Genomic DNA, 27278 nt, shown 5'->3' on the forward strand with positions numbered 1-27278 from the left:
CTCAGCTTTTGACAGTGTAAACCTTGCCCATGGAAGCATGTGAGCCTGGGCAACCGAGAGACATGTCAGTGGCCTGACCAAGCATTATTTACCATTGACAGACGAGGTTTGCCCATCACTTAGTCACTCTCATTCTGCTACCTCAGCAGCACACCTTGTTCCCCTGGTATCTGCCTGACAGTTGTCCACACAACACACAACTATCTTCTATTGTATATAAAAATATAAAAGTTATGATAACGAAGTTGATAAAAACAGAATGTGGTTTGAGACCTACTGGTCTGAGGAGGTGTACAGATCCTGAAGCTCTTGCTTCACTTCCTGAGATAGGCTTTGCACAAGGCTTCTAGTGACAGTCCTCTCATCATCCTCCAACTTAACTCCATGGCGAATCCACTGCCAAACCTGTGACAGGAAAAAGAACATTCAACTACCTCAACATAGAACACAATATTTTCTAAATAGAGGCAATAAAATTCCAAAGGACAAGCCCAAGTAAGCTGCATTGAGGGCACATTCAACAAAGTGAAGCCAATGTTAACCATTCTGTTAATGGGATGGTGCGGAAAAACATACAGGGCTGGCATTCTGTATCATCCATGCTCTTTCTTCCTGCCTCCCTTTGATTTTTACTTCTTTGGCCTTCTTAATACAGCAGGAGAGCCACAGCCATACTGTGCCACCTTGCATCATGGTATGATAGGCTATAGTTTGATACTGGATTTCTATAGCGTGACATGTCGCCAGACATCTTGCCTGCTACAGCAGGCTCCATGTCGACAGATATCTTGGCCACTACAACAGGCTCTGGCTGATTTGACTAATTTTTGGGCATACTGAGCTATCAGGCATCCCCAAATAGGTCAACATACAATATATATAGCAATGAAATGCTTTATATGTTGTGTCAAAGAGACTACCTGTCAGCGGCCCTTCTCGCAAAGCATCTGATGGAGCTTCATTTCAAGTGCTACCGCCGGTGGGTGGTGGCAACTGCACACTTCTGGACTTAATTATATTGGGGTTCCTGTTAACTCTGAGGTGCAAAATAATGAGGATTATGAGTTGACACCAGAGAAGGTCCTGAGAAATGAAGAATTACCAAAAGAATTGGTTCGATTCCCCTGGTAATTCTTCTTTGCCCGTTACAGTTTGTTCTAGAAATGTTGGCTAGTTTTAGCAGCAGAAACATGTGGCTGCTACGGCTATGTGATATTTTCCTTTTTTCCTTATTTTTTATAACATCCACTGCTAAGGCCAGACCTATTGGCTTTCCGATGGTTGGTGCACTGGTCCCTGATGTAATAATATGACTGTTAAATTGCAGAGAGACTTACAGGAAGACTTTGGTCACCTGTCTACATGGGTGTGAAGATAAACCAAACTGAAAGTGCCTTACCAGCAACACTTCGGGGGCACCATATGACCTTGCAACTTCTCCTATGCCTGTATAAATTAATTTATGAAAAAAGTTTGGCAGCACCATATCAGGAATGCACTCCCTTCTCATGACTACGCCTACTTCTCAGAAACAATGAGGGGGTTTCAGAAGGTGGTGGGCTAGAACACACATTTGATGAAGAAGACTGGGAGAACTTCATGACTGACAACGGTAAAGGGTGGAGGGAACTGAGATTGAAATACAGTCACTTTAAAATTCTCCATAGATGGCACTAGACATGGGTTAATTTTCACAGGGCAAACTTAAGTCCAGAGACACCCTACTGGCAGTATGGAAGTCAGGGAGGGGACATTGTACATATTTTATGGAAAGGCAATAAGGTTTCTGCATGTTGGCAGCAAATATGGGCCACCCTCAAGACAGAACTGGGAGAACCCCTGGCTTTTCTGGCCCAACTGGCAGTCCTCCACGATTTCTCGGTACTGGCCACTTTGACATCACATGTGAAACGATGGTTATCGACGAAACTAGCAATGGCCAAATCAGGGATCTTATGACTCTGGAGGACCCAGAAAGCCCCCATCTGATAAGCGGTGGTTGGAAGACATGTACAAATACTATTTGAACAAATAATATATAAACTCAATGATGATCTACAAAAATTAGCAAAGATTTGGGGTATCTTTTTGTATAGTTGACATGTGTGAGAGAAAGAAGGGAAGCAGAAAGGGATGGAGAGGGTGTGGGATGATCTATTCATGTTCATTTGGGTGTGTGGGTGGTAGATGTACTGGGCCCAGGGATTTGGGTGACAGCTGATTTCTAGACTATGATACTAGACAGGACTGATATGTAAGCTCTGTATGATATGAACATCATCTTGGAATGTAATTTTATCACACTGTTTTTCTGTGCAACTTATTAAACTATCGTTATAAAAAGAATTGCCTGGATACAGTGAAAAATTTCCAGGAACCTGTACAGTTTATGCAATCTGACCTAGCATCTGCCAATGCAACCTCTTCAAACACTATAATACTAAAGAGAATAGACCCTCTGTTTCGTTTAGTCTAGTGAGAGCTACATCCAACAATGTCAGTGGTGTGGCAGCAGGCAGAGGCTCTTGAGCAGGAATCACTTTTGCAGTGATCCATCACTGCCACAGCTTAGGCTCTCAAGGCTGCCTTACTGATGATCGTTCAGAGCCTTTAAACAATTTTGTGGACTTGATTCAAACTGCAGTGGGTTCCTGTTGCCCCTTAAGCAGGCACAGGCACAATTATCCCAGTCAGTGGGAAGAATAGCTGCAGAGAAACCAAACTCATTTTCTAACCCACTCATTCATATACACATTGGCAACACCAAGTATTCTCTCTCTACTATAAAGCAACTTTTGTAAAGACTTCAGAGGCCGCTTATAGGTTTGTAGAGTACTTGTCTTTTAAAATGCAACCAGAGACCATACGGTTATGTTATATGTATCTTCTAGGTGATCCAACCATTATCAAAAGTTCATTGTCTTGGATAAAGGAGGGCCAAGAACATGGCAGAAGCACGCCTACATAGACCCATTTAATTGAACGCAGAGAACAAGGGGGCATATTATCAAGCACAGGCGATACATTATCGCCGCTTTTATCGGCAGGAAACTGCCGATAAAGCGGCGATAATGGCCTTGATAATATGCTCTTTGAATTCCAATCGAAGCCCATGTTAAATGTGAACACATCTAACATGGGCTTCGATTGGAATTCATATAGCATATTATTAAGGCCATTATCACCGCTTTATCGGCAGTTTCCTGCCGATAAAAGCGGTGATAATGTATCGCCTGTCCTTGATAATATGCCCCAAGGTTTCCCTTCAGCAGCTAGAAGTCTGGAATTCTGATGCCTCCAGTTCTCTAGTTCCCTAGCAAGAATTAATCTCCAAGTGCACTTCTGTGGGCTCGACACCACTGAAATTTATCTATCACAGGTGGTGAAAGACCCAGCAGTGCTGTTATATGTGAGAATGATGTCACTGGAGGAGTTCTAGAGATTTCATACCTGTGATCTAGAGATTTCTGCTGTCGCAGAATCTTCAACTTGCCCACGATAGAAGAAATGGCCTTCTCCTTGTGAAATAAAAATAGAAGTACAAAAGACTGAATATTATTTCAAAATGTTTCAGCAAGTTAGTCAAGAGGAAAATGCAAGGTTTATGATATAAATGCTCCAACAAGCAATACACATCTTCTTGTAAAAATTCACATCTATGTGTAAAAGGCAACATTGATCCAGACGTCAGCAACTTATTGTATCATAATGGGAGAGTAAATTATTTATGAACGTTAACTTGGTACTTCCAAGTAAGTTACACTTGTCTGTAGTGTATTTATTGATCTGCCCTACAGAAGTACGTGATTGCAGAGGCATTGAAATCATAAGTAACAGTGAGTTTACAGGACCGACTAATTATCAGGCAACGCCATAATTGTTTTCAGATGCATTTTGCAGGCCAAATCTGTCTTATCTGGGGCTGAAGCACTCATGGGGATGAGTAGAAGTAATTTTATTTATTTATTTAGATGTATTATATAGCACTAGCTAGACCCGAAGGTATCAGTGCGCTTTACAAAAATGTGAACAGTAATACAGGAAATCAGGCACGCAAACACAAAAAGAGGCGAGAATTCAAAATAGCAAAATAGTAAACATCAATGAAAAAAGCAATACCAAAAACAAGAGAAGCAGATGTTAGATGATCAAAAGGACAGCATAAACAGATAAGCCGCCGACTAAGATCGAAGGGACTAGACCTGTACGTATGCTAGTTTGTATTTGTATTTGTATTTAATTTATTTATAAAGCGCTAACAATCATCCTAGGTAGGATAACACGGCGCTGAGGTTTGGTGCTGAGGGGTACGGTAACCGCATTGATTACTGATTATTCTGGTTTAGGGAAGAGTAGTGTCTTTAATTGTTTCCTAAATGATAAGAGACATTCTGTCAGTCTGAGATTGGGAGGTAGTTCATTCCACTTGGTTGCAGCTAGATGAGAGAAAGCCCGCTCTCCCATCCTGACAGTCTTCACGTGGGTAGTGTTTGCTCTTCCTGAAGTTCTGGATCGAAGGTTCCTCGATGGTCTATGGAATTTGACTTTATTGTGTAGAATGGTAGGGCCTGTATTGTAAAGTACCTTGTGTGTGATACACAGTAATTTGAAGTTGGCTCTTTGTCGCATTGGGAGCCAATGTAGTTCTCGCATGCAACTTTTGGCCGAATCATATCTCTTCTTATTGCATACAGCCTTTGCCGCGGCATTTTGCACTATCTGCAGTTTAGAGAAAAGATAGTCTGCCATTCCAACAAACAGAGAGTTGCCGTAGTCCAGTCTGCTCATCAGCAGCGACTGGACCAGGGTCTTCCTACACTCAGTCGGAATCCAGGGGAAGACTCGTCTGAGCATTTTCAATAATGCAAAGCCTCTGCCACAGACAGTGGAGACATGTGATTTCATGGACAGAGCACTGTCCAATACCACACCCAAGTTTTTCGCTTTTATGGTAGGATTTGGGGGCAAGCCCAGGTTACTTGGCCACCAGCTGTTGTCCCAGAGCTGGGGATTTTTGCCAAACAGGAGGATTTCTGACTTGTCTGCATTTAATCTCAGACAGTGCTCTTGCATCCAATTGGCCAGCTCAGTCAGGCATTTTTAGTAGTCGAGTTTTAGGATCATCTTTCTCATCAATGGTGACCATCAGCTGGGTGTCGTCAGCATAAGAACACATTTCAACACCCCACTTTCTTCCAATGGCTGCCAATGAGAAAACAAATACATTAAACAGGGTTGGGCTTAATGAAGCCCCCTGAGGAACCCCATATTTAATGTTTCGCGGGGGAGAAATGAAATCACCCAGACACACTGATTGTGTTCGATCAAAGTTAACCAAAAAAAAAAAAAGTTAACCAAAGTCAATAGCCTAGGAGTTAAAGCATTTGTTGAGGATGAGTCGTTTCAGGTTCCTTTTGAAGCTAAGGAAGGAGGGGTTGCATCGCAGGTCACAAGGTAGAGAGTTCCATATGCTTGGAGCATTTCCGGAAAAAGAGCTAGACTTGGTTGCTGATTTTTTTTAGAATGGAGGGTATGTGTACAAATACGTTAGAGCTTCTCAAAGATCTGGTAGACCCCACTTTCAAAGAAAAGTTCCACAGCGGATCTTGCAGTAAGCACCTCTATTTTCTAATGTCCCTCTTATGTCCAATTGGAGCTGTTATGCTGAATGTTGTGCTGATAACCTCCAGGACCTGCTGCGGTTTTGGTCCTACTGGAAATCCAGACAGAGATTTATGAAACAGAACGGAGGCAGCACCAAGGATGAAGTAGCCAGGACAATGTAGTATCAAAAATAAATTTTATTCTCATATAAAGGACAGCCAACGCGTTTCGCTCCCCAACCATGGGAGCTTCGTCAGGGCTGAAAGCAACACAGAAATACACCAATATTAATTACACATATAAACATAACATTTAAAAAACACAAGACAAGATTAAAAACTTCATTTGAAGTAGAACATTTCGTGAGACGAGATGGCAAGAGACAAAAGATAAATACAAATATTAAATCCTATATTTTCTGTAACACATCTTGCATTAAGGTCTAAGGTATATGAACACAGGATCGATGACACTTAATGGTCCATACAAGACATAAATAACCAGAACCAAGTGTGACAATTTATAAAGATACCCAGGTGAGGCAGACAGAGATAACCGTTAGATGGTACCCAGGAGAGGAAGAAAAGAGCAGCGGAGGAAGACCTGAACAGTTAAACAGAATAGAAATTACCAATAAGTGAGACCCCAGAAGAGCCAAAGCCCGAACCAATAATATACAATGAATGTTCTCACCGAGAGTTTAGATCAGAACTTGAATTGATGAGGAATAACGTCAATGGGATCGTTAGGCCAGTAAAGATGCTAAAAAGTGGTACAAGAGATAAATATGAGCAGGGGTCCTATGATAAAGTCCTAGTAAGTTGTAAGGGGCACTGTAACTTCTTACCCTATATCAAAAATCCGTTATCCGGATAGAATTATATCCACGTCAAGGTATTTATTATAACAGACACAAGTGATCCAAGAGAATAAAGTTCCACTGTATCAGAAAACAAAAGAAAATAGGGTGGATTATAATCAATTCCACATCAGGATTAGTACTCCAATGTTGGTTAGTGGTGAGCCATATAATATAGACTGGTAATATAATATGGACAGGTCTCCGAGCGAACGTATTCTCTATATGAACAAAAACGGGCGGCAGTTCACATTCCAGATTAGGTCAATATTATAAAATTACTCACAGGTATAGTATACGGGTTATGGCATCCAAAGAACAGTATGTGTGCAGACCATAATAAGCTGCCAAAACAATTGCTGAAATGGAAAGAGAGAAGGGATTTCTATACATATATACATATAATAATCTATATTGGTCACACCCCCACACAGTTGAATCAATAATCCAGAGAGGTAGGTCATTGGCTAATCATCAAGTCAACAGTACAGTCTTCGATGGGCACAGAACACACGTGTCATTCCAGTTGAACAGAAGTAAATACTGAATTGGGAGAACACCGTGTTAATAAAAGCCAGTTCACACATTGATGGACCTATGCTGTGAAAGCCAATTATAAGATAACAAGTTAATATAATGGCACTCAACAGTAAACTGTGCAAAGGAATATGGCCCGGGATGCATATGTAAATTCAACATGCATGTGCCATATCGACCGCAGTTCCCACGTACAGTCAAAGAATTTCCATTTCAGTATGTGCAAACCCAACCGGTTGCATTCCGCTCTTTAAACAAATGTGTATTCACGTCCCACTGTTGCAGTAAAGTGCATTTATAACACCGCGGGAAACAACTAAATTAAATAAAAACGGGTGCAGGGGTGGAAGCAGAAAACATTAGTACAACGCTGCAACCAATACCCATAGACGATGGGGGGGAAACACAAGGCAGGATGGTGGCGTTCAGGACCCAACCCTTCCCTACTTTTAGAAATATTTAACAACACGAGATAAGTGATAGAAACAAAACGAACGTGCATCGGCACTACACGCAAACGTTATGGGAAAGTTCGTGCTAATATCCCCTCCATACGAGTAAGCACGAATGTGGGCATAAAAGTCCAAAGGGTAGCGCAAACTTACCTCAAGAGCCTCCTAACAGTACAATGTCCCCATGACGGATTCGATCGGCTAAGTGCAGCACTGTTCCGGTCTGTTTTTAAAGAAACGCGCGTCAGTCACATGGTGTATCATCACACACACCTGTGGATATTCAGACAGCCCGGGTTTCCCTGGACTGCAGCAGGGGACGAGGACATAAAGAAGGGACTCAACAACGTCCCACTTTGGCGGCCATCTTGGAATGTACTACGAATGCAGAAAGTCCAAAAGGCCAGGACTGACGGCTCACATCCATGTGCCCAGATGTCACCAAGAGGATTAATGGCCAATTATATATATAAATGATTGAGTCTGTTTATGTGTATCTAAGTTCAATCGTTAATTTATGGAGTTCAAATTTCACCACGCTGCATTATGTATGTAAATCGAGGTATACATCCACATGTATACGCAATTCCAGGAAATGCCTCCCGAGTTTTGTGAAAGCAAAATGAGCAGGAAAAAAGGCGATTAGAGCAAGAGATATAAGTAAAAGTAGAGAAAAAGATAGAAATAGAGGGGAAACCAATTGCCAATCAGTATGACCAGTGTGCGCAAACACGGTACACATAATGTAAATAAAACATTCAAAAATTATAATCATCAATACAACGACTCATAATCGAGTCAAATCAAATTTCGCAAAGAGCATAAGTACAGGTTGTTACTCTAATACTTAGAATCTGATCATTACTGTTCTACCTGAGCTGGGATACACAGTGGGAAGCATTCGTTTCCCTTTTACCTCAACCAGGGTGATTAAAAGAGGGGCAAATATCAGGGTAAACACAGGGTACAGGGATTGCTCCCTCAGGGCAAAAAAGGCCAAAGAATTGATACTACAGGGATGGCCCAATGTTATATTATAAGAAGTAGTGCATCTCATTGTCCGAGTTGTGTCCCTGATTGATCGCTTTAAGACGACATATCCACTTAGCTTCCTCTCTCCTTAAGGTAAGCTCTCTATTCCCACCTCTTTTATTTGGCGGAATATGCTGGATTGCGTGGAACCAGAATGCATTATCATTGGCATGTTCTAAATTGTAATGCTCCATTATCGGATGCCTACTGTCTCTATTTATAATGGCCCTGCGATGCTCTTGGATTCTCAGTTTCAGTGGTCGTATACTGCTGCCTACATATATACGCCCGCAGGGACATCCTAGGACATAAATGGTGTGGGTGGTATTACAGTTACAAAAATGGGTAATCCTAAATTGGCGGTCATTATTATATGAGAAGGTGGTGGTCTTGTTTTTGCCCATCTCACAAACATTGCAGGTTCCACATACAAAGAAGCCTGGGGGCTTAGGGGCTAACCAATTTTTGTTATTAGGCGGAGTGGTTACATAGCTTGGACACAATTCTCTGTAACTGTAATACCACCCACACCATTTATGTCCTAGGATGTCCCTGCGGGCGTATATATGTAGGCAGCAGTATACGACCACTGAAACTGAGAATCCAAGAGCATCGCAGGGCCATTATAAATAGAGACAGTAGGCATCCGATAATGGAGCATTACAATTTAGAACATGCCAATGATAATGCATTCTGGTTCCACGCAATCCAGCATATTCCGCCAAATAAAAGAGGTGGGAATAGAGAGCTTACCTTAAGGAGAGAGGAAGCTAAGTGGATATGTCGTCTTAAAGCGATCAATCAGGGACACAACTCGGACAATGAGATGCACTACTTCTTATAATATAACATTGGGCCATCCCTGTAGTATCAATTCTTTGGCCTTTTTTGCCCTGAGGGAGCAATCCCTGTACCCTGTGTTTACCCTGATATTTGCCCCTCTTTTAATCACCCTGGTTGAGGTAAAAGGGAAACGAATGCTTCCCACTGTGTATCCCAGCTCAGGTAGAACAGTAATGATCAGATTCTAAGTATTAGAGTAACAACCTGTACTTATGCTCTTTGCGAAATTTGATTTGACTCGATTATGAGTCGTTGTATTGATGATTATAATTTTTGAATGTTTTATTTACATTATGTGTACCGTGTTTGCGCACACTGGTCATACTGATTGGCAATTGGTTTCCCCTCTATTTCTATCTTTTTCTCTACTTTTACTTATATCTCTTGCTCTAATCGCCTTTTTTCCTGCTCATTTTGCTTTCACAAAACTCGGGAGGCATTTCCTGGAATTGCGTATACATGTGGATGTATACCTCGATTTACATACATAATGCAGCGTGGTGAAATTTGAACTCCATAAATTAACGATTGAACTTAGATACACATAAACAGACTCAATCATTTATATATATAATTGGCCATTAATCCTCTTGGTGACATCTGGGCACATGGATGTGAGCCGTCAGTCCTGGCCTTTTGGACTTTCTGCATTCGTAGTACATTCCAAGATGGCCGCCAAAGTGGGACGTTGTTGAGTCCCTTCTTTATGTCCTCGTCCCCTGCTGCAGTCCAGGGAAACCCGGGCTGTCTGAATATCCACAGGTGTGTGTGATGATACACCATGTGACTGACGCGCGTTTCTTTAAAAACAGACCGGAACAGTGCTGCACTTAGCCGATCGAATCCGTCATGGGGACATTGTACTGTTAGGAGGCTCTTGAGGTAAGTTTGCGCTACCCTTTGGACTTTTATGCCCACATTCGTGCTTACTCGTATGGAGGGGATATTAGCACGAACTTTCCCATAACGTTTGCGTGTAGTGCCGATGCACGTTCGTTTTGTTTCTATCACTTATCTCGTGTTGTTAAATATTTCTAAAAGTAGGGAAGGGTTGGGTCCTGAACGCCACCATCCTGCCTTGTGTTTCCCCCCCATCGTCTATGGGTATTGGTTGCAGCGTTGTACTAATGTTTTCTGCTTCCACCCCTGCACCCGTTTTTATTTAATTTAGTTGTTTCCCGCGGTGTTATAAATGCACTTTACTGCAACAGTGGGACGTGAATACACATTTGTTTAAAGAGCGGAATGCAACCGGTTGGGTTTGCACATACTGAAATGGAAATTCTTTGACTGTACGTGGGAACTGCGGTCGATATGGCACATGCATGTTGAATTTACATATGCATCCCGGGCCATATTCCTTTGCACAGTTTACTGTTGAGTGCCATTATATTAACTTGTTATCTTATAATTGGCTTTCACAGCATAGGTCCATCAATGTGTGAACTGGCTTTTATTAACACGGTGTTCTCCCAATTCAGTATTTACTTCTGTTCAACTGGAATGACACGTGTGTTCTGTGCCCATCGAAGACTGTACTGTTGACTTGATGATTAGCCAATGACCTACCTCTCTGGATTATTGATTCAACTGTGTGGGGGTGTGACCAATATAGATTATTATATGTATATATGTATAGAAATCCCTTCTCTCTTTCCATTTCAGCAATTGTTTTGGCAGCTTATTATGGTCTGCACACATACTGTTCTTTGGATGCCATAACCCGTATACTATACCTGTGAGTAATTTTATAATATTGACCTAATCTGGAATGTGAACTGCCGCCCGTTTTTGTTCATATAGAGAATACGTTCGCTCGGAGACCTGTCCATATTATATTACCAGTCTATATTATATGGCTCACCACTAACCAACATTGGAGTACTAATCCTGATGTGGAATTGATTATAATCCACCCTATTTTCTTTTGTTTTCTGATACAGTGGAACTTTATTCTCTTGGATCACTTGTGTCTGTTATAATAAATACCTTGACGTGGATATAATTCTATCCGGATAACGGATTTTTGATATAGGGTAAGAAGTTACAGTGCCCCTTACAACTTACTAGGACTTTATCATAGGACCCCTGCTCATATTTATCTCTTGTACCACTTTTTAGCATCTTTACTGGCCTAACGATCCCATTGACGTTATTCCTCATCAATTCAAGTTCTGATCTAAACTCTCGGTGAGAACATTCATTGTATATTATTGGTTCGGGCTTTGGCTCTTCTGGGGTCTCACTTATTGGTAATTTCTATTCTGTTTAACTGTTCAGGTCTTCCTCCGCTGCTCTTTTCTTCCTCTCCTGGGTACCATCTAACGGTTATCTCTGTCTGCCTCACCTGGGTATCTTTATAAATTGTCACACTTGGTTCTGGTTATTTATGTCTTGTATGGACCATTAAGTGTCATCGATCCTGTGTTCATATACCTTAGACCTTAATGCAAGATGTGTTACAGAAAATATAGGATTTAATATTTGTATTTATCTTTTGTCTCTTGCCATCTCGTCTCACGAAATGTTCTACTTCAAATGAAGTTTTTAATCTTGTCTTGTGTTTTTTAAATGTTATGTTTATATGTGTAATTAATATTGGTGTATTTCTGTGTTGCTTTCAGCCCTGACGAAGCTCCCATGGTTGGGGAGCGAAACGCGTTGGCTGTCCTTTATATGAGAATAAAATTTATTTTTGATACTACATTGTCCTGGCTACTTCATCCTTGGTGCTGCCTCCGTTCTGTTTCATAGACCCCACTTTCATCAGTTTGTTTTCTAGGTAGTTGGGAGTGTGTGAGTGCAGAGCTTTGTGGATGATGCTGGCAGTCTTGTAAGTACATCTTCCTTCGGTGTGAAGCCAGTTGAGGGTCTTGAGGGCAGGAGTGATGTGTTCAAAACGTTTGATGTCTGAAATGAGTGGGGCTGCCAAGTTAAGAACTGACCTAAGGGGGCTGAGGTGAGTTTTTGGCGTCCCCGTGAGTCTGGCATTTCCATTGTCTAGTTAGGACCAAAGATTGCAACACAATCTTGAAATCATTGGCAGGAATGAAAGGTTTGATATTCCTAATGTTTTTAGTGAGTACAGCGCTCCTTTTGCTAAATTTTTATGTGTTCTTTCATTGACATGTTGTTGTCCAGGAAGAAGCCAAGGGACTTTGTGGGGTTGGACAGAGTGAGAGAGCAATTTAAGGCATTTAGGTCGTTCAGCCATTCATGGATTGGTAGGTGGTTGCTTCTGGGGGAGAATAGAATTACTTCTGTTTTGATGGGGTTTAGCTTCAGGTGATTAGAGTGAAACCAGGATTGTAACTTGATCTATGTGGTGTTGAGATGTCGAATGTCACTGGGTGATTTCATTTTGTAGTAAAGTTGCGTGCCATCAGCATATAGGTGATATTTGGTCTCTGCCTGCTTCAAGATGACCATAAGGGATTCCATGAATAGATTGAAAAGGGAGGGGGATAGAATTGATCCCTGAGGCACTCCGAGATTGACCTGGGTGTGATTAGATAGACCTGACTTGATTTTGATTTGTTGTGAACGGTGTTGTAGGTATGATGTGAACCATTTTAAGACTATGCCATTGATCCCGAAGCGATGTTTCACAGATTTAAGTAGGGCTGGGGGATTAACAGGATCGAACGGCGCCGATATGTCAAGAACGATAAGTAGGCAAGCATCCTCCTCGCATAGGGAACTGTGAATGTCATCAGATATATTGAGCATGGCCATTTCGGCACTGCAGCGTTTTCTGAACCCAGATTGGAAGGTGTCCTGAAAGCTGAATTTTCGTATATGATGATTAAGTTGATGTAGGACACATTTCTCCAACGTCTTGGCTAAGAACGGGAGGTTTGAGATAGGTCTTAGGTTGTTGAGATCGTTAGGGTCAGCCCTGGGATTTTTGGGAGTGGGTGTGATTTGTCCACGTTGGAGAGAGATCGGAACACATCCTGTGGTGAGTGATGTGTTGATGATTGGAGTCCGGCGATGATGTGATTGAGGGTTTTCACCATCGTGGGTGGGAGGGGGTCATTGGTATGGCCCGTAGGCTTTAGATTCCTGATTAATTGTAGACTTCCTTTTCAGTCAAAGGTTTGAAGTCAGACCAGTTGGCGTTGTTTTTTAGTTTGGAGTGATTAGGGTAGCGTTAGTACTTTTGGGGGCCGTTTGATCCGCAATGGGAATTGGAGGAGAAGCCGCCGTGAGGGAATGTGGGATGGAGAGGGAGGTGAGGACGGAGGGCAGAGAGGAGATGGAAGCAGACATGGAAGTCATGGAAGCAGACAATTTTCTTGGCTTCGGATGTACACAGCATGTCATTTTTATTCCTGACTTCTACCATATGACTTTTTGCCTACCTTGCCCTAAGTAAGTTAGCCAGTAATTTGCTAGATTTGTTACCCAGGGAATACAATTGATTATCCAGCTTTGTCAGCAAATACTTTGCCCTGTCATTCCAAATACCTTAATCTTCTTTTTCATGTTTATTAGATTTCTACATTTTTTTTTAACTGAGCTCCCTAGGGTGCCTGCTTAGCCTTTTTGGTCTCAGTCCTTAACAGAATCAGGGCGAGCAGCTTCTGCAATGAAGGAGCTTCTAAAAACAGCTTTCAATAAATCTCAGTGTACTTATGCTAACCTCCCCTTAGATGTTTTACACAATATAGTGTTTGATAGTTTTAGTGTCACTGTTTATGACTACTGGGTATTTTAGCAGCTCCTCCTTAGAGCACCAAAAATCTCCTTCTTAACACAAGATATGGAACTGTGGACTGATAGCAATGCTGCCTTTTGCTTCATTACCTAGATAAAATAGAGTAGTCTCTAGTGCAAGAAAATATGATTAATTCTTGCATAGCTATAATGAGCCCTGAGCAGTGGGAAAAAACCATACTCGGTGGGTGTCTGTAGTTCCCTCCATCAACTAGACCCAGTTCCTCAAAATGTGCTTTCTGTGTCACAGGAGTACTGTCGACCACCAAACTTATTTTGTGACCAGTCAACTCTACCATTCATGACCATATTTTTGTCACTCCTCACTACAATGGGACACTCATCCTATCTGTGACTGCAAACGGGGATCCTTCGTTGGAGCGGAGGAACGTTGCCCCCACTTACATTACCCCCAAAGCCCCACGGATTAAAAATAAAATGGTAATTCATTACCATTTTATTTTTCATCCCCTGTCCCGAACACAGTGTCAGGACAGGGGCAGGGTCGCTGATGAGTGACAGCAGCAAGGAGGCGGGTGTGCTGCCTTTAACACTTGTTTAAAGTGTGCATGTCTTTTTAGCCGGCCGTCTTGCAATGACCAGCCACACATGCGCACTTTAAACCTCTCAACCCAGCTGTCTTAAGACACCTGGTTTGAGAGTAAGTGCAGGCCTACAGAGCGCTGTGGAGCGCTGAGTGAGGCCGGTCCCTCGAATCAGGGCGCTGCTCACATACAGCATGTGAGCAGCGCCATGATTGGGCAAGGGAGTTTCCTGGTTGTCGGACTGCTGTGGAAGGAAGAAGACGTCCACACCAAAGGACGTTGTGTTCGTCTCGAGTAATTTTTTTTATATATAGCAGTGGGAACAGGAGCTGGTAGAACCTCTAGATGACAAAAAATGGAACTACTGTTGTGAGCAAACAGGCAAGATATCAGCAAATAGCCGGCTACAAATTATTCACTATAAGTACCTCCAGCGGCTCTACCACACCCCAGCAAAACTTTTTAAATTTAAACTGCGGGACAGCGATGCTTGTGAGCGGTGTGGGCAGGAACAGGCGGGATTCCTACACCTAGCTTGGGAGTGCGCGGTTATACGAATGTTCTAGGGAGATGTATTGGGGACACTGGAGCGAATAGCTGTCACAACGGTCGTACAATCTCCACTGGTGGTGCTTTTAGGTTACACAGCAGATATACCCCCGACCTGCTGTAGACTCATCGCATTGGGGCTATCACTAGCCAAAAGACGGGTAGCGTGCCAGTGGGGCAGAGACGTGCCCCTACATTTAAAGATTGGTTTAAATACCTCCTACCGTGGCAGGAACAGACGTTAATCTATGCAAAACTACTAGCCGTCACCTCTAGGACGAAGAACATTTGGGACCCAGTGCGAACATACCTACTCACATACCCAGGGACAGCTGACAACACCACTAATGCTCCACCCCCCCACACAGACAGGTGATTGGAAGTGGCTTAGCCCATGGTCCGGACTTTTGCCCACAAAATCGCACATACAGGTATGGAAGTGGCAATGTTCTGATCTGCTGCATGATTAATACGCTTTATTTATGCCAAGCTACGATCTGACAATGTCCTGGACAATTAACGGGAGCAGTGGGGGGAAATGTCATAGTTGCTGTAGGTTTCTTTTACATGTCTCTATCATTGACAGTCTTGGAAACTGAGCTTGTTGTGTGTACACTGTATGCTGTAATTAAGAAATGATAATCAAATAAATGTAAAAAAAGGTTTTTTATATATTATGTGTGCGCGCACGCCCCGCCCTCCCGAACACACCAGCGCCACCCTGTTAGTGTGTGTGCAGTGTCTTAAGGAAAAATTGCTGCTGCCCTGAATTAGGGGACTATATTGAGGCAACTCTAAGGGGGTTTTCCATAATGGGTTCTTTTCACTGCTATGCATTTGGCTTTTTTAACTTTCAGACAGCCTTGAACCTTAAAGACGCAGCAGCCTTGTACCACATTACCAAATCCTGCAGTTTTCTTCTTCAGTAAGAGAAGTACTGATGAAGGAATGTTTTGGATCTTAGATGAGTTTAGTCACATTCCTGCAGATGGGTTTCTTGAAGTTAGCCCACATTTGTGATCAGGACTAAGCTCATTGAGAATACTACATTGTATTGTTTGGTTATTTAAGCATTTTGCATATTAAGTTGTAATCATCAAGAATACCATCAGTGCAAGCTAGAGTGATGGAAAAGCAGTTGAGATGCAACTGCATACGACAAATATCCTGTGGGGAAGGTCCCATAAGTGGTTGCAAAGGTCATGTGAGTGGGTGCATCTACCCACCATTGTGAGAAACCCCGCAATATAAACAATATAAGGCTTCAAAGGGCCTCCCCACCCAACTGCCAACAACATGTAGCAGCCCAGAATGGAGCGCAAGAGGGTAAATATTATAGGCCAAAATATAGGCTACAGCCACCTTTGATGCATTATCAGTGCCTCATGTTAAATTATATTCAAGGTAAATAGAAATATGAGGTACACTTATGTCAGACGGTCACCCCCCATGAAGATAAACCAAAAATGGGAAAGTCCTGGTCTTGGTTGGTTACTTTCACTTGCCCCTCAAGGGTAGTCAATGGATTTTGACTCATCTGCCTTGGGAAGTATCCGATAGCTGGACTCTGAAAAAGTTTGAATGCCTCCCAACGCTTTTCAAAGAGGTTGTCCTTTTCTTAGGGCTCAAAGGGAGCACCATAGCGGGATCTTCCACCATGGAGGGCTCCTTGGCTGAGGAGGGTCCGTCCATCAGTCATTTCCTGGCAGTGGGAAGTGTCAGATCCAGAACTGCACATACCTCTGATGATGGGGATTTTGTTACTTGGGTCATCCTCCCCATTCAAACAAGATAAAGAATGGGTGGCCCCATTGAGCTAAACTCCCTTTGCCCTTGAGGAAGTCTAATACAATCTTGAAGTCTTCCTTTTTTGCAGGGTGATTCCTCTGGAGAGATCTTGGTAGATTTGGGGTCCAGGCCACCCCCAACACTGCTCTGTGGGTGGTCAGTTCAAATGGAGTCGCCATCTGACCTTTCAAGTAGCGCGTCGAACAGCCCCTTGATGCCGGTCTCCACATCTGTTGCTTCCCTCGCATTTGGTGCATAGCTTACACTGCTGAGATTGGTTCTCTAAGTTTCGCTATTTTCTTTGTAAAACAATCATAAGGTCCTTCAGGGTAGGCAGGTGAAATCTCTATTCCTCCAGATCTAAGTTTCCTTCGCCTTGACACTTTCGAGTGCGTTGACCAATTTTCCCAATTCATCCATGTCCTTCCGCACCGCCTTCAGGTCTTGTTTCAGGTCACCTCGGACTGTTCCTATTTCCGCTTTAATTTCTTGGAAGGATAGCGCCATTAATGTTTTTGTGACTATTTCATCTTGACTATACGTGGCATCACTCTGCTTAGTATGGCTCTGGGAGGTGTATGCTAATTTCAAGCACTATGCTGGAGCAAATCTTTCGTGCTGCAGTCTTGCTTGGATTTACCAGCTGCCATGTCGAGTTGGAGACCTGCATTTTGTAGGTGTGGGCCCGACAGCCATTTTTGCTCTTTTTAGTTCAAGCCGTTCTGCAGTACAGCTGTATAATGGTAGGTGAATATTACCGCAACTGAGAGGGCCAACCATTCAGAGAACCTCCAGGATCCCTTCGTCTGAGCACTCCCTGGGCATGTAAAGGTGCCTGATTACCCCAGTGGGTTTCAGGTGCATAGTGCCCAGGCTCCAGTTGTGCAGTAATCATGGCCACTTCACAGCACAAGGCTGGTCAGGTTGTGGGTGTGCTCAAGTCTCGGCAATGTGAACACTTATCATACCTGCATTCCCCTTGATAGATTATGGAATCAGGCTGCGTGCCTCACTCGGGCAGGCCTCACTAGCATCTTCTCACTTCATCCATCATGCCTCATGTAGCCTCACACTTAAAAAAAAAAGTTTTTACTTATTCTTTCTTTTTTTCAAACAAACCTATCATATGTCAGCAATATAGAGTAGTACAGTAGAAGAATAAGTAGGCTGCAGGATCACCTTGTCAGCAAAGGGGAATGCCTAGCAAATTAAAAGAGTAACGAGAGAAAGGGACATACACTATGTCATCATCTCTTGGAGCACAGCATGGCAGTAATGGAGTAGTGGCATCTTGGTGAGGGGAATGACAAATAAAACAGGAGGAGGTATTGTCGAACCGCTGGGGAGGGTACGTGGGGTATTAGATGTGGTCCAGAAAGTCGGGTGCCAACGCAGAGGACAGCCTCAGTCCAGGGAATACAACAGACCGTCTAATGTCGTGGATTGCCCTACCTACGTCTGCCTCCCAGTTGTTGCAAAATCTGTACGATCAAGGCCTTAGTAAGTCAGGTTACCAATCTCCTTCCATCTCCAAGAGTGTGCAGGCTATCAATGAGGGCATTAGTGAACGGGTTGGAGGTATTTATTACCAGCATTATCTGAAGAGGTGGCAGAGTAGGCCAAACACCAGAAGCTGTCTCTGATGACGGTCATATTATTACACCAGTTCCTCAACGGAGAGGAGCTCGCCATTGGTAAAAAGATGACTAAGGTCCAAAAGCCAAACCTGGTGCCGGGCTCAGAGGTTATGCCCAGAGAAAGACCCAGATCCCCCAGGGAGGCCCAGTAGGGAATAGTTGGAGCATATGGAGGGGGGGGGGCTTCTACGGGTAAGCCAGTAGCCTCTCAAGAGGCACCAAATTGCCATTGATACCAGGTGCAGGAGCTCCCAAGGAGGACGACTTCCGAGGACTGAGAGAGTCAAGATCGCCCCACACTCAAGGGAGGTATCATAGTACTAGTGTCTGGATTGGGAAGAAGGGGACCCCTACAGAGAACAGTTACCTGTTTGCTAGCAGGGAAAAATTACACAAAGGGTTAAAGACTAAAGCTGAGAACAGGTATTAAATTAAATTGAAGTACCACAATTCAGACTATTAATTCACTTAGAAAAACATACGTTCAAGCGCACTAACCATAATGTATACATATATGATGGAGGCCTCGCAGCTACCTATGGGCCTCACAAAACTCCACAGTTCACTGGGCGGTTCAGCTCTTCCCTGTATTGTCATGCCGTCCAAAGGGGTGGCTTGCTGGGGCAAGTGCCTGCTAAAGGAGTGATGTGGGGCCCCAACAACAGGCAGATGGGGCTTGTCTACCTCTAGTCTCAGTTGGTTGCCATCTTGTAGTGCCACATCTCCTGATAAAGTTGGATATTTTCTCTCCACTACTATTCCAGCGGGACGTCAACCCTTGCACCTGGCACCCTGTTGTCTCATGGGGTCAGGGTTTATCGAGGGAGCACTCAAGTCACCCCACGTTGTCGAGTTAGAGCCTCATATCAAACAACTATCTCCATCTTGAAGCTCTGTCCCCTTTCGGTGTTTTTAAACCTAGGGAATTTGAAAAAGGTATTCTTGAGTTTGTGCTTTAATTTTTGCAGGAATTGTTTGTATTTTAAAACATAGCCCAAGTTAAGGAAAAAGCCTGTAAGCATCATAGGCACAGGGTTAGTGACTTTTTGAAAGTTTTTATCTAAGATTTTTCTAGTGAAGTCACAGGTTTTCCGGGGATCCTTCAGGAAGGCGGAGATATTTATGTTCACAAACATCAACAAAGATCCTATGATGGAGAAGCAAGACTTGTAATCATTTACCGGTTGCTTTAAATTTACCTACAGAATACAATAATTAATGTAATACTGTCTACCATGAGGTAATTTTATTAATACCACAATTCTCTTCTTTACATGAGGCTTTGAGGTAGTGTTCCTATTACGATCTTTATGCTGGATCAATTTGTGTGCAGTTGGCAGGCTCCAATAAGAATACTCCTATCTGTTACAGGAGCCCATCCATGTGTATAACTTTATAGATAAAGGTGAGAAGCAGACGACAAACACATGGGTGAGAAAGGGCACAGCATCATTTTAGAAAAACTATTTGAAAACAATATAAGAGTGCATAAATACATAACATATCATCGTGACCCATGTCATGTCTTGGAACTTGAAAAGAATACGCACGAATGACCATGGCAATGAGATTCCTACAACAATGAGCCATGTAGTACTGGACTCCAGTTTTTAATTTTAGTATTGTTTGTTATTTTGATAATTTGTCAACAGCAATATGAGATATCTGTAGTAAATAAATGAGGAAACTCCCCAAGAAAAACAGCAACCTTGGATGATAAGTTAGTCAGAATAATTGATGAAGGAAACGACCTTACCTCTAAACCAAGCATCTATGAAGAGAATGCCAACTGCAATGTTATATTTTAGGCCAAAGAGTGTAACACCTCCCTAGGAAGATAACAAATGTAACATTAGGTCTAAACAATATAACAGTAAAGAGAAAATGGAACTACAATTGTGATAGGAAAGAGTGGTAATAGCTATGGACGGATATTTAACCTTTGCAAGCCTGGTAACCAGTGGTGGCTCTTCCACTAAGGCGAAGGAGCATCGGCCCACTGTTTTTTTCCAGCATTATAAGAAAAAAAGAAAATGATAATAACTCTGTTATTATCATTGGATTTTCTTATTTTTGCGAGGCTGCTTTGCGAAGTGGGTCTGACACAGCAGCTGAGGAGTGGTTTGCCGCCACTCCCAAATGAGCAATGACTGTTTTGCCGGCCTCTCTGGCCCGACCATAACAGTCATGGTCACTTTCCCTCTTCTCCACCCAAGCTATATTACTGCCTGGGTGGAGAACATGCCCAGGCCCCCATTACCCATCTGAGCATTGAGCCATGGCGCTCAGACCAATCACAATGATGCATTACAGTGTGGGATTGGCCCAGGGGAGCCTGGGTGCTTCCAGGCAACTTCCTGTTCCTGCCGGCGGAAGGAGGAGAGACACGACCAGGACGAGCCGCTAGGACGCAACAAGCAGGTAAGTTACATTATTTTTTTTATTTGTGTAAGTTACTACAGAAGTGTAAATTACTGCAAAGTGCAGTTTGTGAATAGCACTTTGTAGTACATTTTGTAGTACTACTGCAGTACTACAAAGTGCAGTTTGTGTATCAGGTCCTGGGTGGCTCTATTCTCTATTTTTTGTACATTTTTTAAGATAAAATAAAATACCACAGCCACAAAGCTGAAATAGGCATGGACCTGACATGGGTCAAGTCAGAGTTGAGCAGTTCATCCAGTCCTAGTTTTTACAACTTGAGGGGCAGATTTACAAGCCCCTTGCGACATCTTTACAACACAATTGGGTCACTTCTGTGACGCAGACGCATCGTAAACAATGCGCCACTATACGACATATTTACAACGTGATGCATCTAGTGAGATGCGTCACGTTGTAAAGCCCTGCGCTACATTATATCTGCGTCAGATATAATTGTATGCAGGGTGGGCGTTCCAACATAGGAAACCCTCATAAAGTGACGCAATTAAATCCACAAGATTTTACTGAGTCACTATTACGACGCCATTGCGTCAAAACCTTACGCCTGCTTGAAGCAGGCATAAGGAGTGACACAGCATGTTAGGAATAGGCATTCCTAACCATTGCTGGAGTTGCGTACTTCTGGCAACACGACTCAAGCAATGTGCTACCTTTACGTCAGAAGATGCGTCACGCATCTTTCCATGCTTGCGCCACGGTGCACCGCATTGTAAATGCGGCACATCCATGGTGGCGCCAGGCTATTTTTCCGTGACGCAAAATAACTGGCGCATCTCTGCTAATATGCAGAGATACACCAGTTATTGTAAATCTGCCCCTGAGAATTCAAGTACTTTTAGGTCGACTATTCTCTCTAGAGCAGAGTTCTTCAAACTGTGGGGCGCGCCCCCCCAGGGGGGCGCGACACCGTCTCAGGGGGGGCGCGGACTCCACCATAAAATCTTACATTCCTTTGTCTTTCACTGTCGTATGTCTTCACCCATTTTAAATGGGGATCTATGATTGGAGAATTTTGGGACACGTAGGAGCGTCATCACTGACGTTCTACCAATGAGGGGGATAGAAGCAGAGATGTCCGGAAGTGCCGCGAAATTTGCGTGCATAGAGATCCTGCACTGCAGTCTAGTCCGTGCTGCCTTTCCTTCCTTGTTTACAGACGCCTCATTGTGAAGGAGTGTGTGGAAATCTACATCAACAGTTAGGAGGGTCATTTAGTGCTGCCCAGTTTTCGAAGTCCGGGTCGGTAAGGGGGGAGGGCGGGGGGGGGGGGGGGGGTGGAGAGGAGGGAGTGGGGAGGCGTTGGTTCGGCGGTATCAGAGGATTGGAGGGGGAAGGGAGGGGAATCGATGTGGCACGACGTGCCCATGCTTTTTTGTCATTGCAAGAGCTAACGGGGTTAATTGGTGAATTGCTACAGCTGAAATGCTGTTACTTTTCCCTCGCGTGGCACAGACTACCGATACATACACCCCACAGCTTCACATAAAACCACTTGTGCATCGGAACTGATGATGAGGTGACGAAGTGCTACGGAGGTGTTTGCCAATGGAAGTCTGGGTGGGATGTTTCACCATTAATCATATTTACGTTACGGGTGGGAACTCACTCCTCACACACCTGACACCGGGGCTACTGCATGCCACACACTCCCGGGCGCCATGGCGACAGCAAACAAGAAACAGCTCACAGAAGCAGGCCTGCGCACCCTAACACGGCGAGGTATATGAGGTTCCCGGAGAGCATGAATTATTCACCCGACCTGTCCAGGTCATGTGTAGTAATTCAATCCAAACGCAGGTTCTGAGTTACAGCTTTTAATGTAGAAATGACAACTTGACATCCACAAGAATGAACAGGCAGTTAACACAGGAGCAGCTCACAGCAGAATGAGCTCAAGCCACAGTAGCATTCTAAGTGACATCAAAGATTCTAGAAATGACATCAAATAGGAATACTACACACCTCCCCCCGAAAAATAAAAAAAAACAATAAACCCAGAAACAAAAAGAGAATAAAAAAAAAAAGAAAAAAAAAAAAAAACATAAAAAGCAGAAATTTAGGAGCAAACGTAGTCCTTGAGCTTAACAGGAACATGCTTTACACGGGAACTACAACGTAGATTAACAGGTTGAGCAGAGCATGCCTGAGAACTAGGATTCGGAGAGGCAACATTAGAGGTATTCAGAGAAATAGTATCATGAGTATTTTGGGAGACATCAACATGGGTGTCGGACGAAGCAGTCTGAAAAGGAACATTGTTAGGACAAATTAGGGGAACTTGGGAAAAATGCAGATTGTCAAAAGCTTCATGGGAACCCTGAAAACCAGATCCAGACGAATAGGAGTCAGATCCAGATGGATTGGGGTCAGACTGGACAAACTTCGCATTAAAATTATTCGACTTGCAAACTGAGACACGCCTAAAATTCCAAATCTTACCGCCGTCAACCCTGACGGCTTTGCTGAAAACTTCCGTAACCTTGACAGGGGAAGACCACCTGGAGACGCCTTTGGGGATGATACCACCAAACTTTACTCTGACTAAATCGCCAACAGAGATTTTGGGCGAGACAAATTTGGGGGAAAAGTTCCTAACCATTTTTTCTTGGTATTTACCAACGCGGTCTCTAATTCTAGTCATGTCCAATTCTAAATATCCAGAATCCTTAGACTTCAACCACCAAGGGAAAATTTTGGTACCGGGTTTCCTGCAACGCAACATTTCAAAAGGTGACAAACCAGTGACAGAGTTGGGGGACATGCGATAGGTAAACAGAGTAGCTTGTAGAGCTTTCTTCCACTTTAAACCACTCCGTAGAGCCAACTGGCAAGACTCCTTAATAACTCTGTTAAAGCGTTCTACCTGGCCATTAGATTGGGGAGAATAATTGGAAACTCTCTTGTGGAGGATACCACAAGTTTCAAGAAAAGCAGAGAAAACTTCACTGACAAACTGCGGTCCATTGTCAGAGATAATCTCTTCGGGTAGACCTTCTCTACTGAAAACCTCGTTCAGAAATTCAACAACAACTTCGGAATTAACTTTATCAACAATTTTGAGTTCGGGCCACTTGGAGAAGTAATCCACAAGTACTACAGCGAACATGTCCTTACCCGACTGGTAATTAAAAGGGCCGATGATATCAATACCTAACTTCCTCCAAGGCCCGGAAACGAATTCAATGGGGGAAAGCCCAGAGGAAATGGGTTTTACAGACTTGTCGCTTAAAGAACATGGAGAACAATTCCTTACCCACCTATCGACCATAGCGTCTAAACTGGGCCACCAATAGTACTCTCGGATTCTTCTTTTAGTGGTGGACATGCCCATGTGACCTTCATGGGCCAACCTACAAATGGATTCACGGACGTCAAAAGGCGGGACAATTTTGTCATCTCTGTACACCATGTCATTGATTACTGACAATTCGTCTTTTACTTTGAAGAAGGAAGCTAAATCTCCACACAACTTCCGCTCTTCAGGCCAACCAGCACACAAAAAGGACTTAACTTTGGTGAGAACCTCATCGTTACGCATGGCATCTGACCAAACACTTTCGGTGATGAGATTATCTGAACCTTTACCACAAATTAGGTTAACATCAGAAAGGGAAAAAGCAACATCGCATTCGTCAGAAGTAACCGTATTGGAAATCTCATTGACAGGAAGACGTGACATGCAGTCTGCGTGTACATTAAGTCGTCCTGGAACATAGACAACTTCACACTGGTACTCCTGCAGTTTAGCAGCAAGACGGGCCAAACGTGCGGTGAGAGTCCTGCCACCCCCAGCCGACAACATATTAACAAGGGGTTTGTGGTCAGTCCTCAACGTGAATTTAGTACCCCAAATAAATTGTCGAAAATGCTGAGTAGCCCAAGTGCAAGCAAGGAGTTCCTTTTCTATTGTAGAGTAATTAAACTCGGCATCTCTCAGGGTCCTAGAAGCATAGGAAACAACATATTCACCAAAACGATCTCTTTGCATCAAAACAGCACCAAGTCCAACATTGCTGGCATCTACGCATACAATGCAATCTTTCTGAACAGAGAAGGGTTTGAGGAAAGGGGCATTAACAATTTTGCTTTTCAACAAATCAAAGGAGGTTTGCTGTTCTGTACCCCAAACAAACTTGGCTTGTTTCTTTAACAAAGAGCGTAATGGATGTACAATGGTAGAATAGTCTTTCACAAATTTTCCATAGAATTCGGTAAGGCCTAAGAAGGATAATAGTTGTTCCTTCGAAAGGGGGGTAGGAGCATCAGTGATACTTTTAACATGATTTAGTTTGGGTTTTATGCCATCACAGGAGATCTCATGCCCTAGATATTCAACTTTAGATTGTCGGAATTTGCATTTGTTGAACTTTAGAGTGAGACCTTTCTTCTGCACATTGGATAATACACAATGCAAATTATGATCATGTTCCTCGACATCAACACCAAAGATTAAAATATCGTCTTGGAACGCAATAGCCCCTTTACAATTAAGAAGAACCTCTTTCATCAGGCGTTGGAACACAGAAGCAGCACTTGCGAGACCGAAAGGCATGCGTAAATACTGGAACATGCCTTCCGGAGTGACAAAGGCTGTGAGTTTCTTCGAATCTTGGTGTAACTCCACCTGATGATAGGCGCTAGCTAAATCGATGGTTGAGAAGACCGTAGCACCAGTGAGAGAGGAAATTAACTCGTGAATATTGGGAAGGGGATGCTTGTCTACCCAGATCTCCTTATTCAGGCTGCGGAGATCCACACATAGACGAAGCTCGCCAGAACTTTTGAGTGATAAAACAATGGGGGAAACCCAAGGGGAGGATTCTATGGGTTCAATAATTTGTTTGGATACAAGATCACTCAAAATGTCTTTTAACTTCTCCCGATAGGCCAGTGGAACATTCCTGACCCTGTGTCTAACAGGCATGGCATTGTCATTAAGCATAATTTTATGCTGAAAACCAACAAACTTACCTAAAGTGTCTTTAAAAACATCAGGAAAACATTTTTTTGTATTCTCTACAAACAAAGAATTATCTTCAGCATCGCAGATACTTAAAACATAGGGTTCTCCCAAGTAGACTGGAGGATTTGCATTGGGATCAAGTTTAATGCCGAGAAGGCGTTGATGTGGCCAACTAAAAATTGCAACACCCTTGGTGGCGACATAAACTTTCCCTTTAGCAAAGCGATCAGCAACTTGAAAATCAGCCCAGAAGAAACCTTCAATATTTATTCTCTTACCAGTATAACCCCCAGGAGATATGTCTGAGGTTAATAATTTCCTATCCCCCCAGAGACTTTTAAATAGATTCAAACCAATGATGGAATACCATGAACAAGAGTCCATCATTAAAAGGATAGGCTGGTTATCAACTAGAATAGTGAAAGAAGGAAATTCTTTTTCTTCTGAGTCATCAACAGATAGAATGCAGTTAAAGCTTTGTAAGACTTCTTCTTCTTCTTGGGAGATGTAATTGACTCTTTGGGAAGAACGACAGACGTTAGAAAAATGTCCTTTTCTTTTACATTTTACACATACTCTATCCCAAGCTGGACATCCTCTATAATTTCCAACATGGTTAGAGCTACCGCACCTGTAACAGTAAACATTTTTCCTGTAGGAGAATTTATTTTCAGCAATAGTTTTATTCTCAACTACTTTCTTCTCATTGTCTTTTTTGGGAAATGACCTGTTGGAACTGGATGAAGGATTGTGATTTCTTACTAAAGAGACTTCAGTTTCAGTGATTTGAGGCTTAGGTGGTTGACCTCTGATTTCTGAAACAAATAATTCGGATTGTTCAATACCTTTGGCAATATTGATGACAGAGCTTAAAGAGGATTCTGTGCCTAACCAGAGTCTTTCTTGGATTTTCTTACTCTTGGTGCGCATCATAATTTGATCTCTGAGCACTTGTTCGTAAGAAATGGTTTCAAAGGCACAAGAACAAGCTAGAGATCTTAAAGCCGAAACATAATCCTCAATGGATTCATCCTGTTTTTGAATTCGGGAATAAAATTTAAAACGTTCCATAACTGTATTAATCTTTCTTCCAAAACGAATTTTCATTTGTGCACATGCTTTTTCAAAAACATCTAAGTCTCCAGCATCATCAAGTGATGGGAGATTGTCAAATTCTTTGATGCCAGCTCCACCAAGACAGTGTCTGAGAAGAGCTAATTTGCGTTTAGCGGAACACCCATCTTTCTCCAACACCTCAACATAGGCTAAAAACATTGGATGCCATAGGTCCCATTCAATATTAGG

General features: G+C 43.0%; 1 protein-coding gene across 3 annotated transcripts in view; it reads right to left on the reverse strand.

Annotated features, from left to right (window-relative positions):
- LOC147728393 (ureidoglycolate lyase-like) overlaps nt 1-27278 on the reverse strand; it is a 481711-nt gene that overhangs the window by 10963 nt on the left and 443470 nt on the right. For all 3 annotated transcript variants that reach the window (XM_086962176.1, XM_086962177.1, XM_086962175.1), the window contains 3 exons: nt 20322-20394; nt 3451-3518; nt 278-405 (listed from right to left, as the gene is read on the reverse strand). In XM_086962176.1, coding sequence (XP_086818302.1) covers nt 278-405; nt 3451-3518; nt 20322-20394 — 269 coding nt within the window. The remainder of the gene's footprint in view (nt 1-277; nt 406-3450; nt 3519-20321; nt 20395-27278) is intronic.

This window comes from Lissotriton vulgaris, chromosome 3_1, assembly GCF_964263255.1.
Source record: "Lissotriton vulgaris chromosome 3_1, aLisVul1.2, whole genome shotgun sequence".
Taxonomy (NCBI): domain Eukaryota; kingdom Metazoa; phylum Chordata; class Amphibia; order Caudata; family Salamandridae; genus Lissotriton; species Lissotriton vulgaris.